Source organism: Rhea americana, unplaced genomic scaffold (assembly GCF_003343005.1).
Source record: "Rhea americana isolate MKP2758 unplaced genomic scaffold, rheAme1 scaffold_188, whole genome shotgun sequence".
Classification (NCBI taxonomy): Eukaryota; Metazoa; Chordata; class Aves; order Rheiformes; family Rheidae; genus Rhea; species Rhea americana.
Window position 1 is genome coordinate 932,772 of NW_028186016.1, and position 17,541 is coordinate 950,312.

Below are 17,541 nucleotides of genomic sequence, written 5' to 3' on the forward strand. Positions count from 1 at the left end.
TAAGGGAGTTGCTGTGAGCCACTTCAGTTGTTACAGAACTCAGATATTGGCCAAAAGAGAAAAGGAAGGCTGTCATTTCCTTAATATGTAGTTAGAATTCAGTTATGAAGTGTATTAAATAAAATCATTCCTCAGGTGAATAAAGGCTTTTGACAAGATTGTCCTGCTGGAAGGATACTCAGTCACTAGAATTATCTTTAATATAATCGCCCACCAAGGGATAAAACTGCATTTCTAAAATGTCAGTTCATTTTGTGGTGCCTAGATGGGCAATCGCATGCGCTAATTATCTTTCAGTCCGAGCAATTTATGCTCTCTCTTGAACATCAGGCCTCTCCACTGGATTTCTTCAATCTGTTTTGTAACTGGATCCCAGTTATACACCAGGCTACTCTTTCCAAATCTATCTGCAGGGTTTGGGAAATGTAGCTGCCATTAAGTTGATAGGAATCATGTGGCAAAGCCTCACCAGGCCATTTCTGAACTTCTGGTCCCACTGGTTAACTGGGGGCTAACCCTGAAAAAAAAGAGGGGTGACAAGATTGAAACTTCCCAGTAGTCAGAGTAATTTAAGTATGGCTCCTACTTGAAAAGATTTCCCAGGAATAATCGTTACTGCTTTTGTTACTTCCTTTGTGGTGCTGTGCTAAATCCACAGAGAAGGATCATCCGTACTAGGAATTCCTGCAGAGCGGTGAGGTTCCTCAACCCTTTCTACCTGTAAAATTGTCTGGGCAGAACCAAGAAAGCAAAGTTTATCATCAGCAGGAAAAAGGAATGTGAAGTATATAGACAAAATCTACGTGTGGCTTGTAAGGTCCATGCCTGGGAGAGGAGCTTGGCTTAGCTGCTTGGAGAATAGAACCTGGGTACACCACGGCTTTACAGGGAAATCAGTTGTGACTAGTGCTGTCGCTTCAGTCATAGACAATATTTCCACGTGTTAAGCCTACCTCCCAAGGTAGCTGATAGTAGGAAGTGCGTCCCATATTTCTTGATAAGGTTTTCTGTGATCTGCTGAAGCGTTGGGCGGCGTCCTAGGAGCCTTATGTTACGGAAGAATTCGGGAGCAAGCGGCAGTGGTGAGCCAAGGAAATTTCTTCTCTCAACAGCAAGGTTGTTTACTTTCCAGCGGCCAAACTCTCTGCAAAGCAAAGCAATTCTCATTCAGAGATATGTCATTCAGACAAGTGCCTTAATTTGCAAACTACACTACTCCCCTGACTAGCTGGGGGCAATGTATTACAAGGAGCCTTGACAGTGATACTCCGTCATGTGCTGTATGCCTAGGACAAGCAACAAGTGTTATGTATTAGAAGTGAAGGGAATACTCTGTAACAAAGTAGTTGCCTGGAAAAAAATAAATAAATATAAAATAAGCCACTTAAGGTGCTGCTATTCCTATTGTTTCTATTTAGCCTCTGATGTGAATATAGCCCTAGAAGAACCAGATTTGCTGTGCCCTGAAAGTAAATTAGTAATTACACAAACTTTTGGAACAAATGCAACAGATATTTGCATTAATTTCTTGTAAGGCAAATTTTGAAAATCTTTTAAGAAATAGACTGTGTTGCTTGCTTATTTTGTGAAAAGCCACTTAGGTACCTAGCTGCCTCACTTGGACAATTTAGAGATACATGATCATGCCCGAGTTGTCCTTATTTCCAAAGTTTTCTGTACTTCTGGCTCCCTTTTGAACAGCTATACAGAGAGTGGATCTGATTCCTACAGGCAGATGACTCTTTTCTACTGTATGAGGGACATAAATGAATTCAAAGACGTGTCCCCTTCCCCTCTCCAAAATAAATCAATGACAGCAAGGAAAGCAAACAAGTCAATTACACAGTAATAAACACATCTTTTATTCATTTACTTGCCAATTAAGATAGCAGATAGAGTTATTAGCAGAAGGACTCATTGTCCTCAAAATCTAGTCGAGACATTCCTTTTGCTGCTCAGCATCTGCAGTAACTTTGCTTTTGCAAAGCACTGTGAGCACTGGGAAATTAAGTCCAAGGCAACCTGTGGACCCGTTTAGCTACTGCTTTGTGGAGTTATTTGTAAAGCTATGTCAATTAAGATTTGCCCTCAGATAAAACTATAGGAAAGTAAATAGATTAGAGAACTTGAAAGATCCTATTGAAGGTCCCAGCTAAATATAGTACAGCATTCACTTACAGAATTAACACGAAAGACAAAAATCAAGGATGCAGCAAGCAAATAACACTTGAGGAATAGCTGAAGCAAGGCAGTTTTTTTTCAATAATTTTAAGTCCAAATTCATGAGGAGAACATAATTGAATAAATTTGCTCTTCTATTTTCCAGGGTTCTCCTGGTTCTCTGGCATTTCCAAATCTCCTTGTCCCCATGCTATCCTAGAGTTATGGAGGATAACTTGGTGCTGGTCTTACAAACTGCCTTCCCTCTCAGATGTTGCAGGTGATGTCTCTTCTCAGAAAAAAAAATGCAGGAATTATAGTAAAAAAAGGGTTTGTGTTACTTCTCTGATGGTTAATGTAATTTGCCGGTCAAGAGCACGGGACCAACTAGATCCCCAAAGTTTCTTAAGGTTGCTGCACATCCTTGGTGTTCCTGAACTGATCTTTGGAAATTGCCATTTCATGGAAATTGCTGATCTTTTAAACTTATTTGTCAATTTTTAAGGACTTTGTCTAAAAATATTTGCTTTCCTTTTAAGAAACTATGAAAGTAGTAACCTTTTCCTTCAAAATCTATTGGGAGTACTAAACATTAGTGGAAAGCGATTAGTAAAATGAAAGAAATATTTTTCCTTTGTGAAATGAGAAAAAGTATTGGTTAGGCACAGTAACCAAATTAATATAGGCACTTAATACAGTGAATTTCTCAGTGCTGTCCTTTCTGCAACTGTAATTTTAAAATAAATGAAAGAGAAATAAGATTTTTTTTTTGATATACATTCTGTGCTTTCTTGGTATATTTGAGTTTTTATTTTCATTTAAATACATAAGAAAATATACCTTGATTACAGTACCTGACCAGATCACCAATATAAAGTCACTTGAGTGGTAAAATAAGAACGCAAATTCTATAATGTAGAAGATTTGTATAAAATATATTCTATACCTTGATGGACTCTTTTCTTCTATGCTTGCTATGTGACTAATTGTCCATATCAAAGCTGAGGTTCAAACAGAAGGATAATAATAGAAAAGTTGAAATTCTGATAAAAGCTAATTTTCTACAGACTTCGTTAGATTTTTATTGTCAGAGCTCTTTAGGACAGAGGAGTCCACCGTGACCCATTCATCTTTTTGATGCAGCCAGGACAATAGCACCAAATGGCTCTTTCATCTATGCCAGCCAGTTTGGGACTGAAGAAGAAACTGCCTCTGAGAAAAATATCTCAGCTTGATTTAAAAACTGAAGAATTCACAGCATTTCTCAGTAATCTCCTGAAGTATTTAACTGCTTTCTGTGTTAACAGAGTGCATTGTAATTCCAGTTTGAGCATTGCTGACCTTGGTTTCCAGTTCTTGTAACTTTTCATGCACATCTCAGGTAGATTAAAAGTTCCTCTAAATATTAGCTAATTTCTGTGTAAATAATTACAATCTTTGAGCGAGCCACCCCTTAACCTTAGAGTAACTAAACTGATTGCCTTCTTTTATGTTTCTTTGTGAACCATGGTTTCAGATCATAAGACATTCCAATAATTCTTCTCCAAGAGATAGCCAATAATTTTTTTGAAGTGTAACACTGGAAATTGTGGCCTCTGTCCTTAATACCAAATTAAGCTCCTTGCATTGTGTTAGAAGTTCTCTATTTACTGAAAACTGAGTTATTCTGTCATAATAAGAAATGTCTTTGGTTTAATTAATCAAACCTGAGTTAGAGGACCCTTCTGCCCCAGCTTTTGTGACAGAAAGATCATTGTGCCATATTTTATGCTCTTTTAGAGAAGCGAAGTAGGATAATGCTTTTAGGAAAATCTCAGGGTGTTCTTTTCTGATTTGGAGCATGCAAATGGAAATAATTAATAGCACAGCAAGTAATCATCCTTTGAAGTTCATTGCTATGGAAAAATGATGGCATGGAATATGGGAGCTGAATTTTTAAAAAAAGATTACACAATTTTGCAACAGTGAGAGGATGAGCCAAAGCTTTTAAAGGCCTCAATAATCGACTCTCCTCTTTTCCTTCCTTTTTTCACATGTTTTGGAGCATTGAGAGATTAAGTCCTAAAGCCTCTGGGAGAGATGAGGAGAAGCTTCATTTCTGCAGGCAAAAGAGGGATACAAGGCAACACAAAGTAGGCTGCACAGCTACAAGGAGAGCTGATATCTAGCTGTGGACAAGCAAGAAGTAACTAGCAGCTTCTCCAGCAGGAAATTTGAGGAAAGAGGTCCAATTTTGGAAATGAGACAGGCAGGTAACAACAAACCATGAAAGCAGAGAAGCCTGCGCTGGAGCTCAGGGCTGAGTATTTTCTTTTCACTATTTCTAGCAGATTGAATGAGGAGTCTTTTGCCAGCACTTCCTGGATACTTGAAAGGCATTCGTAACTGCAGTCTTGAAATTATAACTAATTTCTCTTTTTAAAAAATGTTACAGTAAAATCATATCTTTATGTTCCTTTTATATGTCTTTTATATATTATGTCTTATGTATATTGCATATCTTCATATACATAGATCTATAATACATGAATATTTATCTATATGTACATATATGTATCTATGTATACATATATATATTGTGTGTATATATATATATAAAAACAAATTCCATTTTTTCTCTTGATATCACCTTGTAAACAACAGTATATTTTTTCCTCTTCCGTTCTCCCCTCTCTCATCACAGAGTGAAGCCAAACCTTTATTTACTTATCTGTTTCTCTCGCAGCCATTCTCCTTTAATATAAATGCGCTAGCCCTCCAAACGACTATTTTTGTACTGAATGTGCATTATTCTCCTTTGGAAATCATGCTCCTGCCTATTGCCAATGGCAGCCTAGCAGGTCTGACAGAGTTAATGATTTTAGCTTGGAAAATACGGCAATCCAAAGTCACTGGAGAACCATTCATCAGGAGAACGCCTCCCACAAAACAGCATAGCGTCAGAACTGGCTGCTGGTCAAGAAAACCAATTACACCCTAAATACAAACACTGGAGGTACTAGAAGCTTATTCTTTCCTCCTCCTCTTCTCCTGTTCAAGAGCCAGGACCAGCAGCTGTTACAGTGCTATCAAGAAGCTAAGATTTAGGAGCAGGTGGTGCCCTCTACACTGCCCATGTATTTCAAGGCGAAACAATGTGTTAGTCACTGGAGAGAGTTTCTCGGTGCTCATGGCCAAGGCTATTGTTGAGAAGGATGGTGACTTTGAGTTCCTGAGTCTGTAGGAGAGAGAGGAGACATGAATGGCGCCTGTAATGGGACTTCATTACTATCATAAGTAGTGCTAGGGGCCATGGGCAGTGCTCCCTCCATCCTCCTACATAATAGAAGCATAGACTGATATGTCCTACCAAAACCCTATTTCCTGGCCGGTTAGTTAACAGAAGAAGAACCTGGCAGCCCTGTAGTGCAAATTACAGACGGCTGCACGGTACACGTGCCACAGCCTCTCTGCCTGCCGAGTGGGGTCTCCTGCCATTTGTTGCAGTCGGACAAGGTTCAGTGGACAGATGATCAGTCAAGGAGTTGGGGAGGGGGTAAAGAAAAGTATAATTTAAACCACAGCTTTTATTTCAGGGCTATTTTGCTCATCATTCCCTACTATTTCCTATTTGCTTTGTTATATTCTGACATTCAGAGTGATGCTCAATCTAGGAATAATTTTATGACACATGGCACTTCTTTGTAAACTACCGTGGACACATTTTTCGCTTGAAAGGAGCTTAAATTACATGAGGATCTGAAAGTAATTCGAAAAAAGAAGGGTTTCCAATTCCTCTTTTAGATTTCAAGCCATTACTTTTTTTCTAATATAGAAATTTTACATTTTCTTCTACCACTGCTTTCATTTCAATACATCTTAAATGATATGGTATGGCAAAGTATAGGAAAAGTTCTATATAAAACATCCGATGGAAACAAATTAAAAAAAAAAACAGAATTAGCCATTCTACTTACTGTGTTTTGAAGATTTGAAATATGAATATAATCTCTGCCATCACAGATGATTAAGCCAGAGCCTACTATGAGGTCTACACTGACTGTGACGGACTTCTGCATGAACACTATAGTCTTCCCTAAGGTCAGGCACACACACAGAGGGTCTCAGACATACGCAAGGGAGGAATGCTTCAATGAATAGGAAGCAAAAAGAGTAGGATGAAGATTTTATGATTAAAAAAAAAGCCTATGTAAAGCTCACATTTACAAGATTTTTTTTGTTAGATTCCTCCTYTATAAATTAGATCCACTTTAACGGATTTGCAGGCTGACAATTTATAATAACATAATATCSCTCCAGTCCTGTGTTTCTCATATTGCTGTGATATTGGATGCCAAAAAAGTTATAATTTCAGTGCTCAGCCTAATTTTTCTGAGGACACAGAAATACATCATTATTTCAGGTAAGTTGCCTTCAAGTTACATTTTGCATCAGATAAAGTTCTAGCATATAGCACAAATGAACRAGGTGAATATATGCTTTATTTAGTCAACAGTCCCTCACAAGTGGATTAGGCAAAYTTACTGGAATTAGCAACATTAGGTCTCATTATTAGCGACTTGGGTGTTTCATAAAATGGCATTAATGCCACTAAGCATAAATGTGAATAAACAGTGGTGTGTATGTAATTTGGAAGGTATRCTTAGGGAACTAATTTCATGGCAATTTTAATACCAGAAAACTCTGTTCCATTTACTTCTTTTAATGTCTTCTACATGACACTGCTCCACTTTTGGCTGGTGGGAAGATGAATGCTTAAAATGGCTGAAATGACAGTGGGATTTTGAAGCCAAAGTTCCCCAAGCAGCTGCAAGTTAATCTGTTGGCAGAAGAACTCAATGCAAGAATTTATGGTGTTTTCCACTGCCTATTTTCCTTAAATACCCAAGGCTTTCTCAAGGACTGAGCCCATATAAGGTCTTGAATAAGGTCAAGATGATACAAAATGAGAGGACACCTACTTTAAGCGTGGGAAGAAAAAAGTCAACCAAACATCAGGCTAATTCCACTCTCCAGGAAGAGAGAAACCTGGCTTAGCGTGAAAGGTACCTACGCTTTTTAGCTCCAGTGGCATCTTGTTCCTACAGATATTATAAAAGAGGCAGCAAAAACCTTGCAGCTACCAGCAGTGCTCCAACAGTAACACATAAGTGTGCAAAATACTTGCTAGCAGAGAACACTGAAAAATTCACTTTTAAGATGGAGCTTCTCCTAGTTATGGATAGAAGCAAACACAGCTAACATCCAAGGTCACATTATTCATAAATTGTTGAGTGAAAAAAATCCTCCTTAAGAATACAACCCATTGAAATTTCTGTATTCATTAGAACCACTTAAATGATGGAAAAACTACCACAACCTTTGGTAAATGTCCATAAAAGCTAGGTTTTAGTATGCAAGGTGAGGGAGAAGGGAATTGGGAAATGAGAAGGGAGTTAGAAAGCATTTTCTGTCGAAATACTTGGAGAATTCAATCTGTTTGACTAAGAAAGACAAGGTCAAACAGAGACTGAGTAGCCTTCTGAGAATATTTACCTAGGTACAGAAACACAATAATAGATGAAAACATTGCAATATGGCCAATATAACAACTTTGATTAATTGGAAACAAAATCTCGACCTGCTAATATAGAATATATCATATGTAGGTCTCTAAAAATTCATCAGTCGTCTCACTTATCCAGACTTGGTGGTGAAAAGTAACATTTCAAGATGTCAAAACCCTAGTTTTAAACACATTTCGCACTGATGGAATCAAAAGTATTTCTTTCATTAACCCAACCACCACGGTCRTCTGGCATTTTCCAAAACTCAAAACAGAAATAATTTTGAATGCATGTACATTTTCCATATTATTGCTGATATTTATACTATTTTTCACTCTCATAATGAAGCATCACTATCATCGGGAGTTCTTTTTATCTTAATATAGCATTCCTTTGAAATATCCTAGTAACATTTTTCCCTTTGTAAGTCTTTTCATCTTATCAATTTCCTTGCATTTGAAATTCTACTTCCAGAACTAGAATTCATTAATATTGGCTTCACTATGTTCTTGAATTATGCTTATGAAATTTATAGAAATGTATGAATTAATTTTAATAAAAATTGTATAAACTATATACCTACAATATATTAAAATGTCTTTCCTTTTTTTGACTACTTTCATTCAGAGTCAATCAGATGACTTTCCCAGTCACTGTGACATAAATGATTTGGAAATTCTTAGCTGTTYTGAGCACTGGAGCACTTACTACAAGAARGAAAGATTTTGTGCATGTCTGATAKGAATTTAACATCTATAACATAAATAAGTGCCTAAAATTCCTCCTCTGATGAAATCCATGAGGGATTTTCTTTCCTCTATACACTYGTGTAGCTTTGTGTTTGTCTTTTACCTACAATTTCTGACATGCTTCCAGCACTCTTGTGACTTAATCTTCATTGCTTCAGAAGAAGCTCTATCACCCAAGCAATATAGAGCAACAGTATGAAGAAATACAGCTTACTCGTAGTATATTGCAAATTACAAAAAATTTGCAAGAGGAAGTGGTATATAAATGTTTCCGATGCCAAAATGTTCAAAAAACTAGGCTGAAAGTATCCATCTAATAGTGAGTCATGTTTTGGAGTCGCAAGTAGCTGTCCATCCAATTAATTACAAAATGTCCAGGTCACCTTTCATTATAGCTAGTCTATACCTTCATGCTTTCCTGTGAGAAGTTCAATATTGATTTCATGCTTTGGCACRTGTCCAAAAGGGATAACAAGGCTGTTCATTTTCCCCTTGGATAGTATCAAGAGAGATTATAATGTTTTGTACCTCTGTTTCTCAGACTAATCCAAGCTTCCCACAGTCTTGGCAAGCTCAAAACATTCTCATTTCCCTGCTGACATCTGCCCATAGGAGTTGCTTATTCTCCAGGCTGATCATTTACACTTACAAAAGGTCTTCATTCCAACAGATTTGCAAAAATTATGGGTTTGCCTAGACTTGTAGAAGACTAATGAAATCGGAAAATTTTCATCAAATTTGAATTTGGTATTTGCATTTCTTTCCATTTATTTTCAACTACACTATCTAGAATTCAATGTAATAAAAAAGTATGAATTTGAATTTTGTGCTGATAATATAAAAATTATTTTCCTTGCTTTCCACAGTGCGCAGATCATCTTTACTCTGCTTACTCGAACATTTTCAAAGCAAGTATCTTATTTATAGCTAAAACACTAGCTAGCCATTAAAATGGTGAAGTCTATCCTGGAGGAGTGATTTTTGACACAGTAAGAAGAAGARTGATGAGAAAGAAAAGCAGAAGGGTAGCTTTATAGTCTTTTTAATCTAGTGTTAGGAGCCATGGTCCTGTTCCTGTAGTTGTTCCTGTGCCTGAACACAACCTAATCACTCTGGAAGTTCATACGAAAAATAGAACTCAAAAGAAATCTCCAGAGATCTCCCTGAGGAGAGTATTTACAGATTTGACTGGACGTACTACTGCTGCAAAATCAACAAGAAAATCAGATTCTTCTCCCTTCTGTTTTTGCTCTGATTAAAATAAAAGGAATGGAACTAGATTTCTTGTAGAGATAAGGAAAAAAGTTGAATGCGTGAGAATGTTTTAGTGTGTGAAACAACATAAGCAAAAATAATTTTTTGAAGATAGAATCAGCATCAAAAATCTGTTGGARAAAATAAAGCATAATGGAGGGTTCATTGATTAAAGTTGATGGACACTCCCCAATGAATCATTGGGGAAACACAAACTGCTCAAATTCATCATCAATATGTGATACAATTCATAGCCTCAAAGTGTTTGAAATGTCTTCTTTTATTTCTATTTTTAGCATTTGTGTTTCAGAACAACAAAATCAATCTGTTGYACTGGCTAATAGAGAGGCACAGAGCTAAAAACATACTCTGTGGGTAATAATTTAAARTTGAAAGTGATTTTTATTCACATAATTTTCCGTTAGGAAAACTGAAGCTTGGTTAGAATTAAAGTTCATCTATACAGAGCGTCGTGAGGAGACATGACCTCATTCTGTCCCATATTCGGAGCAGACCAAAAAGCTTTATAGCCAAATGAGTGCAGCAGAGAACATAAGCTCTTAAATCCTTTCAAATTTTTTATTTTATTTTTTTGTTTTTCTGGAATATTGCTGCTGCTCACTATTAGCTTAGGCTAGGTGCCACGCAGAGATCAAACTCCTGTCTGCACAAACCAAAGGCTGATGTTGCTCCTGCCTGCACAAAGTGGGGAAAAGAAACCTTAAATGACTGGCCTGAAGGCAAAGAGCGATTGGATAGCAGAGGCATCAAATTCTCAAASTAARACTGATCCAAAGCCTTATCTACTAKGCTACACATAATATCCAGAACTGCTGTTTCCAGTAAGAATGCTATATAAACTTAAACAACCTTCTACAGAGTAGAAGCTTATTTGGCTCATTTTCTATACCATTTGTTAGTATATCTTGCCAGATAAGATACTTTCTGTTTTGCGTYGACGTCATTCTTGCAGAATACATCTGAGAAGTACTATTTATAGCACTGATAGATGACATCATTACTTAACCTCTACTTGCACTTATAAAGGCAATTTTTTCTACCAGCACAATTAGTTGTGTTAATTCCCAAATAAATTTGGAATTTTGGAATTGTGCTTTATTAAAAATGGTTCTGGTGTTATTCTTTTCACTTTCTGTAGTTTTCAAGACTCTGAGACTTTGCTAAAACAAGATAGTTCACTTTGCGATGCATCTTACAGTATAAATGTCGGAGAATTTATATGGAACTAAAACTGTTCTGAAGCCCGACTACATTAAAAATGCTGAATGARACGGTTAATCTCTCTATAGAGTCTATATGTGAGTTTTTAAAAATTGATATCAGATCAAATTAAGCTCTGTTTTGAATTTTGCTACTGTAAATGTATATTTATTGAGAATACATTTTTGTTTATTGTAAAATATACGTGGGGCTGCATCCACTTCATTATCCTGCACAGCACCTTTGTTAAGTGGATCTGAGAGAGAAAAGTATAAGCGATGGTGAAAATTTTCAAATAATATATTAGCACCAGTGGGAGATAAAGCATTGTTTATATGTGATATAATGAACACACTTAGCCTAAATTTTATTTATAATACCATGAAAACTGTCCCTGATTAAGAAGGAAGGAGACTTTGAGAGACTTTGTGCATYCAGCAGTGACGGAGACAAGAATTGCAGAAGAAGGACATCTTTCACAGTGACCAGAAGTGATGCACGGCATATTCTCACAAGTGTTTAACTCTACCCAAGCTTACTCTACCTCTGTACTAAGCTGGCTGATCCAAAGCCTGCTCTGAATGGCTTGCACTAACAGTGTCTTTCATTAGCAGCAGCATAGCAACTGTGCTTAGGACCCCACTGCTGGAGCTGCTGCACTACATCATGTAAGGTAGCAGGGGCTTGTGTGAAAGCTTTCATATTTTCCTAGAAATGTTCCTTAGAAGGACACAGAATGCCAYGTGGCTGTATGGATCAAGAAACACATCCAAGATTAACTGGCTATTCAAGCCATATGTCTGACAGATGTGATGGTGGTTTTGTCCAATTTCTCTGTGTCAGGAGCAACGCTGGGCAATTAGGGGAGATTCTGTTTTGGCCACACCAAAGTTAACCTTAGCTATTTATATCTTGGCCAGAATGATTTCCATCCTATTGTCGAGCATGCCAGTTTTGCAATCCTGCTACAAAAAAATACCARTGCACCTTCATGGTATGCGCTGTTTCTCATAAACCCAGAGACTACAGTGTGTTAAATATATTCCAGTATTTTATATATAATAAATATGCATTGCATAAAGTGATAGAGGTGAGAGGATAAATTAAGTAATCTATGTTGTTATTATGAACGATGCCAGTGCATTGCTGCAGATCTATAGAGGCCCATGATGGCTTACAAAATCTTGCCCATCTAGACTGCCAGCTTGAATACAATTCAATGTGGCAACAAATTAGCACTTTTACCATCTGATGGTTGTATCGTGGCCAACATGAAGGGAACTCCAGCTCCAGTTCCTAGGACAAATATATATCTCTCTCAAACATGTTATAAATGAGTGCTAATCAGAATATTCATAAGCACTCCCAGTGAAAACAATAYGGTAAAATAGATGGTACTAGGGTTTGATCTCATTGTCTCAAAAAGTGTAAGCACTGAAAAAAAGATAGCGTGGTCCAAGATCCCTTTCTCACCAAACTAAATGTTAACTGATGCTTGTGCATTGAGCTGGTTTGAACAAAGCTGTTCTGTAGCACATATCGCTGCCTTAGCACAAAACTATATACTGTCATCAACATTCATAGATACATTCATCTTTTYTCAGTTAGAACTGCTGTATGCTGCAAGGTTGACATTTCTCTTTTGATTTTCTGGCAAGAGTTCAAACCTTGTGTCATGAGAGCAATACCAATGCATAGAGAGATAGAACTATCCTCTTGATTACTCCTACTTTTTGCTCATCTTGAGCCTGACAGTTCTGTGCAGAGATGAGATTTATTACCCTTGCCACAGGGTCACCTTGCAGTGGTGCGTAATTCTTTCTGACCTGTGGGAATCATAGACATCCATGTCCAGGGGTGGCTGCTAGCAAAAGTGGTCCCACCTCACTGAAATCAAATTAGGAAAAAGTAGAAAAGTAAGTTAAAAAAAAAGAACACAGGGTTTCCTCAGATACGCTCCTGGAAGTTAGAAAAGATTTGCTGCAGGGAACCCATGAAGTGTTCCCTCTCTGAGGACAGTCTAAACCTGTCTTCATGAAGACTCCTCRCTGAGATTTCATCCCTCCTGCTGAGATAGAGCTGCAGGAAGGTGCACACTGTGAGATGCACCATATCACAAACCCACCTAGAAGTCTTTTCCAGCCCACCTCCATAGGTCTTTTTTTCCCCCAAGGAAATCAAGGCACAGGAAGACTGTGGACATCTTAGTTTGAACRTGGTCAAAAACAAAGCATGGCCTTGATGAGGAGAATTAGGATGCACACTGGAGTCCACCACTTCAGACATAGTCATGAATCCTCAAATACTTTCAGGAGAAGCCTGACCCAGCAACACTTGCACAAACAGCAACAAACACTTTCTTCACCTCTTTAACCTGAGTGAGATTGCAAAATTCACTGCCAAATGGAGACTATTTAAATGCTAATTGTAACAGCAGGTGATTTCATTCCTTCTCTTTATTTCAGTTTCAAGGAAAAATCAAAGAGGTGCAGCAGTATGAGACTTTTTTTAATAAAATGCTTGAATTAGTTTGTTGTAACTCTTGTTTTTACGCAGTGTTGCATCATCATGTAAAAATCGATACAATTACTGAAATTGAAGGAAATTACAGTAAAAGAACTTCCACATGCTTGCCTCAATGTTGTATTGCTTTTCTAAACCTATGAAAAGTCAAAAATGCAAAAGCTGAAACTACTTAAAATGATTATAAATCAAACACTTTTCACATACATAGTAATTTTTAATCTGTTCTCTCTCTAGTTAATAGGCTGGTGTACTTTGGCTTGTGTGAGAAAAATATATATCATAAAACTTAAGAAACATGCAAATTTTGGTTTTGTAGAGGAACTTTTGTAGCATTCTGTAAATATAAATGGCACTTTTATGACACACATAAAGAGAAAAGATTTTTGCAAAGAATAATTTATGACCTAACTGCAGGCTCCYGCGATCTTCTCCATTGCTGCTGCAGCTCTGTAGCCCCAGTAATCACCACAAAGTGCAAAAACTATGCRCTGTGAATCAGCCAGGAGTCTTTCATACTGCAATTTCATCTCTTAGTATCCACCTACTTCCAGAACAACTCATGAAGTTTTTTTGTATCTTTCCTTGGGAAGAGTGATTTACAGTGGCTTATTTGAACGTAGAAGTAGGACATAAATCCCTTTCAAGGAGTATATTATTGGTGGTACAGAAAGGGATCACCTGAGGGAGTCTACAGATATTACCTGGTCCTTTTTAAATTTTTTATTATTGAGTAGGATGTTGGAAAGTATATCCATAAAACACGCAGATGACACTAAACTGAGGGTTTTGGCAAGTGTTTCTCAAGGAAAAGAAATCAAAATCGTATTGAGAAACCAGAGAGATGGTGGAAAATTCAAAGGATGGAATTTGATTAAAAAAAAAAAAAAAGAGCAAGGTAACAATCAAACAACCAAAATCTGCTTGGCATTTCACTGCCAACATAGTAAACTCTTACTTACAATGAGAATATTTTACCTACAAGAGCAAAATAGCTCTTTCACTTTCCAGAGTGCTGGTAAGTTCTCAGCTAGAATACTACATTCAAAGAAAGATAGTAAAAGCATAAAAAGAAAAATCCGTTTAAATCTTTTTGACATGGAGATAAAGAAAAATGAAAGAAATATTTTCTTCTTAGGAAAAGTTGGAAATTTGTTTTTATTTTTTTTTTTCAAAGAAGCCATGCTTCTAGAGGACATGGTAAATGTTTACTAATATAAGAAGCTTATTCAGAAAGGGGTGGTAAAAATGGGGAAGAAAGAAGCTTTATCTGTGGCAAAGAATGCTGAACAGGAGATCTCTCTGAGACCTATTTTTTTTGTGTGTGTGTGTGATTACAGCACTGCAAATCTGAATAGAACTACCATGCTGATTAATGATGCCATGTAACTTCCTGTACTCCCCTTCTGCTGGTATCCATCCACTCGCTCTTGCTTCCTACTTAGAGTTCAAGCATTTTGTAGGCCCTTTCTCACACCCTCCAAGATGAGGGAGTCTTGGTCTGTTGAAGGTTCCCAATACACGAAGTAATAATAGCGGTAATTACTGCACTATCCCTGCACAATAGTTCCTGAACAGAGTGTAGAAACATTATCGCTGAAGGAAAATAAAGAACCATCAGCAAAAGAATTGAGTTTAATTACATTTTGTGCAGGGTAAGGATTTGCTACAAGTCGATATTAGAGGCTGAAATAAATGAAATCTTAATGTGCTAATTATAATTATTATATTTTATAAAGGATTAATCRCACAGTGAATGTTGCAGGATGCATGCAGTACTATTCTGGAGTGCCAGAGTGAAACTGTAGTCTAGAGCTGTGCAGTCATGAATATTATTTTCTAACGAAAATAAGTTAAATGTACAGTATTTGCTAGCTATGCTAGTGTTTCAGTAGAGTCATTATGCTTATGTAAAATGGTTTGCTTCAGGGATATACAAAATATTTCAAGTTTATTTTTTCTTAAGACTAACAGTTCCTTAAGACTAACAGTTCCATGAACCTAAAACTTTTTGACTCAGAGACGTCACTAAAGATCTCATTTTAATTACACTCAAGTTGAGGCCTAGTGGGGTAAAAAATATATTTTCTATAAATTTTARTTTTCTATTAAGATTTGAGGGCTATTTTTAGATAATCGATGTGTTATGTTTTATCTTAAATATGGGCAGAGAGAAGAAAAATAAATAAATTCCTACACATAGGATTAGTCAGAAAGAAAAATTGCCACTGATCTCTGAAATCAAGCAATTGTGTCTTTCTTAAAGTCATAGAGAGAGGAAACATTGGTTCTGTCTACAACAAAAGGGATGTATGTTGTCTTTCACACGTATGACCTTACAAAAATAGCTAGTTGCCTCTGTGTGATTTGAGCAAAATTTCACGAAAGGAAGTTTATTTRCAGAGGTGTTTTTCTCCTTTAGCTCTTACTTGGCTCAAGTTGTTACCTCACCTAAATGCATTTATGCTTCAGTGATTGGTAACAGTAGTGCAAAGTACTCATTCCGTATACATCAAAATTCTTGAAAAAAAAAATAAGAGTTACAAAGATTATTAAGATTTCAGATGAATACTCTAAAAACAGTTAGTTCTTTAGAAGCCGATATTCCCACTGGGAAGGAAAACAGGAAGACGTATTTTTTTTCAAAGCAGAGGAGCATTATTTATTGGGAAACTCCATTTCCCAAGTTTCCACAGACCAGCTGTCAGTCTTTAATAATCTACAGCTGTGGCCATATCCTGCCCTTTCAGTCCCATAGTCAGTAATTCAGATGTGCCTGTAAGGTGGAGGTGACGGCTGGAGGCAGGGTGACAAACAGCTCTTCCTGTGAAGACATTGGCATCATTGAAACGTGTGGGCAAGCACAGCAAAAACGGGAGTGTGGATAAGCTATAGCAAAACATGAGCAAAGGGTATAGTCCTACCCCTCCCCTGCTTTTACTAGCATGGTAGTTTCGGGTTGTTCGGGGTGGCTGTGATAATAACGGTTCCCTACAGGGATTGCCATCACACTGGAAATGGAGTAGATTGATGTTTCAGAAAACTTTTACTAACTGGCTTTTACATGCTGGCTGTGGAAGCTGAAATGCAGAAGCTCTGTGGACGTGCTAAAGTTCACAAGAACRTTCTGCTTCGGATCTTTCTTGTCAAAAAGTTGAGGAAGTATAATTGAAACTGCGTTTTTAAGATTCCTAAACCAAGTACTTGAAACCAGAATATCATCTTCATCTTAAACTCACCGAGAACCAAAATAATCTACTATTCTTGCTCACCCAACAACTCTGGGATTTAAATGGTTTTAGTGGGCTATGCATGGCATTGAAAATTGCTTTTCAACATAAGAGATCCTATCCCATTTTCACAGGTGACTAGGCATACTCTTTATAGCTCAATTATTATATCCTTACATCTTTGTGTAATAGCAAAACAAATATTTTCATTTTTCCACCAGGTATTCTGGGACACAAAAAACCTGCCTGACTACTGAGTGTGCCCCTGATATGACTCTTGAGAAGGAGTTTTAGGCATTTTGAGAACTAAGCATATCTTATTTCAGCTATGACTATAGTAAATTGGCACATTTTTAAACATAGAACCTAGCTTCATGAAGCCTCAGCTTACCTGCAGGAAAAATTATAGAGCTTGAGAAACTTATTCCTTATAGATGAGAAACATAATAATTCTATTTCTAAAATATTATTTAAGGCACCATTTTGTGCCACTGTCTGTAATCATAAATGTCTATGCTGGGAATATAATTAATGCTTTTCTTTAATACAAGAAGAGTAGGATTTTAGAAGGAGCWGCTCAGGGAGAACATAACCTGGTAAACGGTGACTGGGAATGTTAGCAGAGGAACCAGCTTGCCTGTTACTGCTTCCATCCCTTTGTTCTCTGGAATTCAAGATAGCAAGAATATACATAGGACAAATTTGGGGTGACCATTATATTTCTCCTCTTTTCAGCCAGTCATTGTACTGCTTTTTTAAATCAACCAGCAGTGCATGGGTAGAAATCCCACACTCTTCCCCTCAACTATTCTGCAACATATGCTTTTGTGCTGTGGGGATGATGAAGCGTAAGGTGAC

General features: G+C 37.1%; 1 protein-coding gene across 1 annotated transcript in view; it reads right to left on the reverse strand.

Annotated features, from left to right (window-relative positions):
- The window catches only part of BRINP3 (BMP/retinoic acid inducible neural specific 3), a 162,357-nt gene that overhangs the window by 85,975 nt on the left and 58,841 nt on the right, over positions 1–17,541 (reverse strand). The window contains exons 2-3 of the mRNA XM_085302198.1: positions 3,107–3,161; positions 954–1,144 (exon numbers count right to left, since the gene is read on the reverse strand). Of these exons, the coding sequence (XP_085158324.1) occupies positions 954–1,144; positions 3,107–3,161 (246 nt within the window). The remainder of the gene's footprint in view (positions 1–953; positions 1,145–3,106; positions 3,162–17,541) is intronic.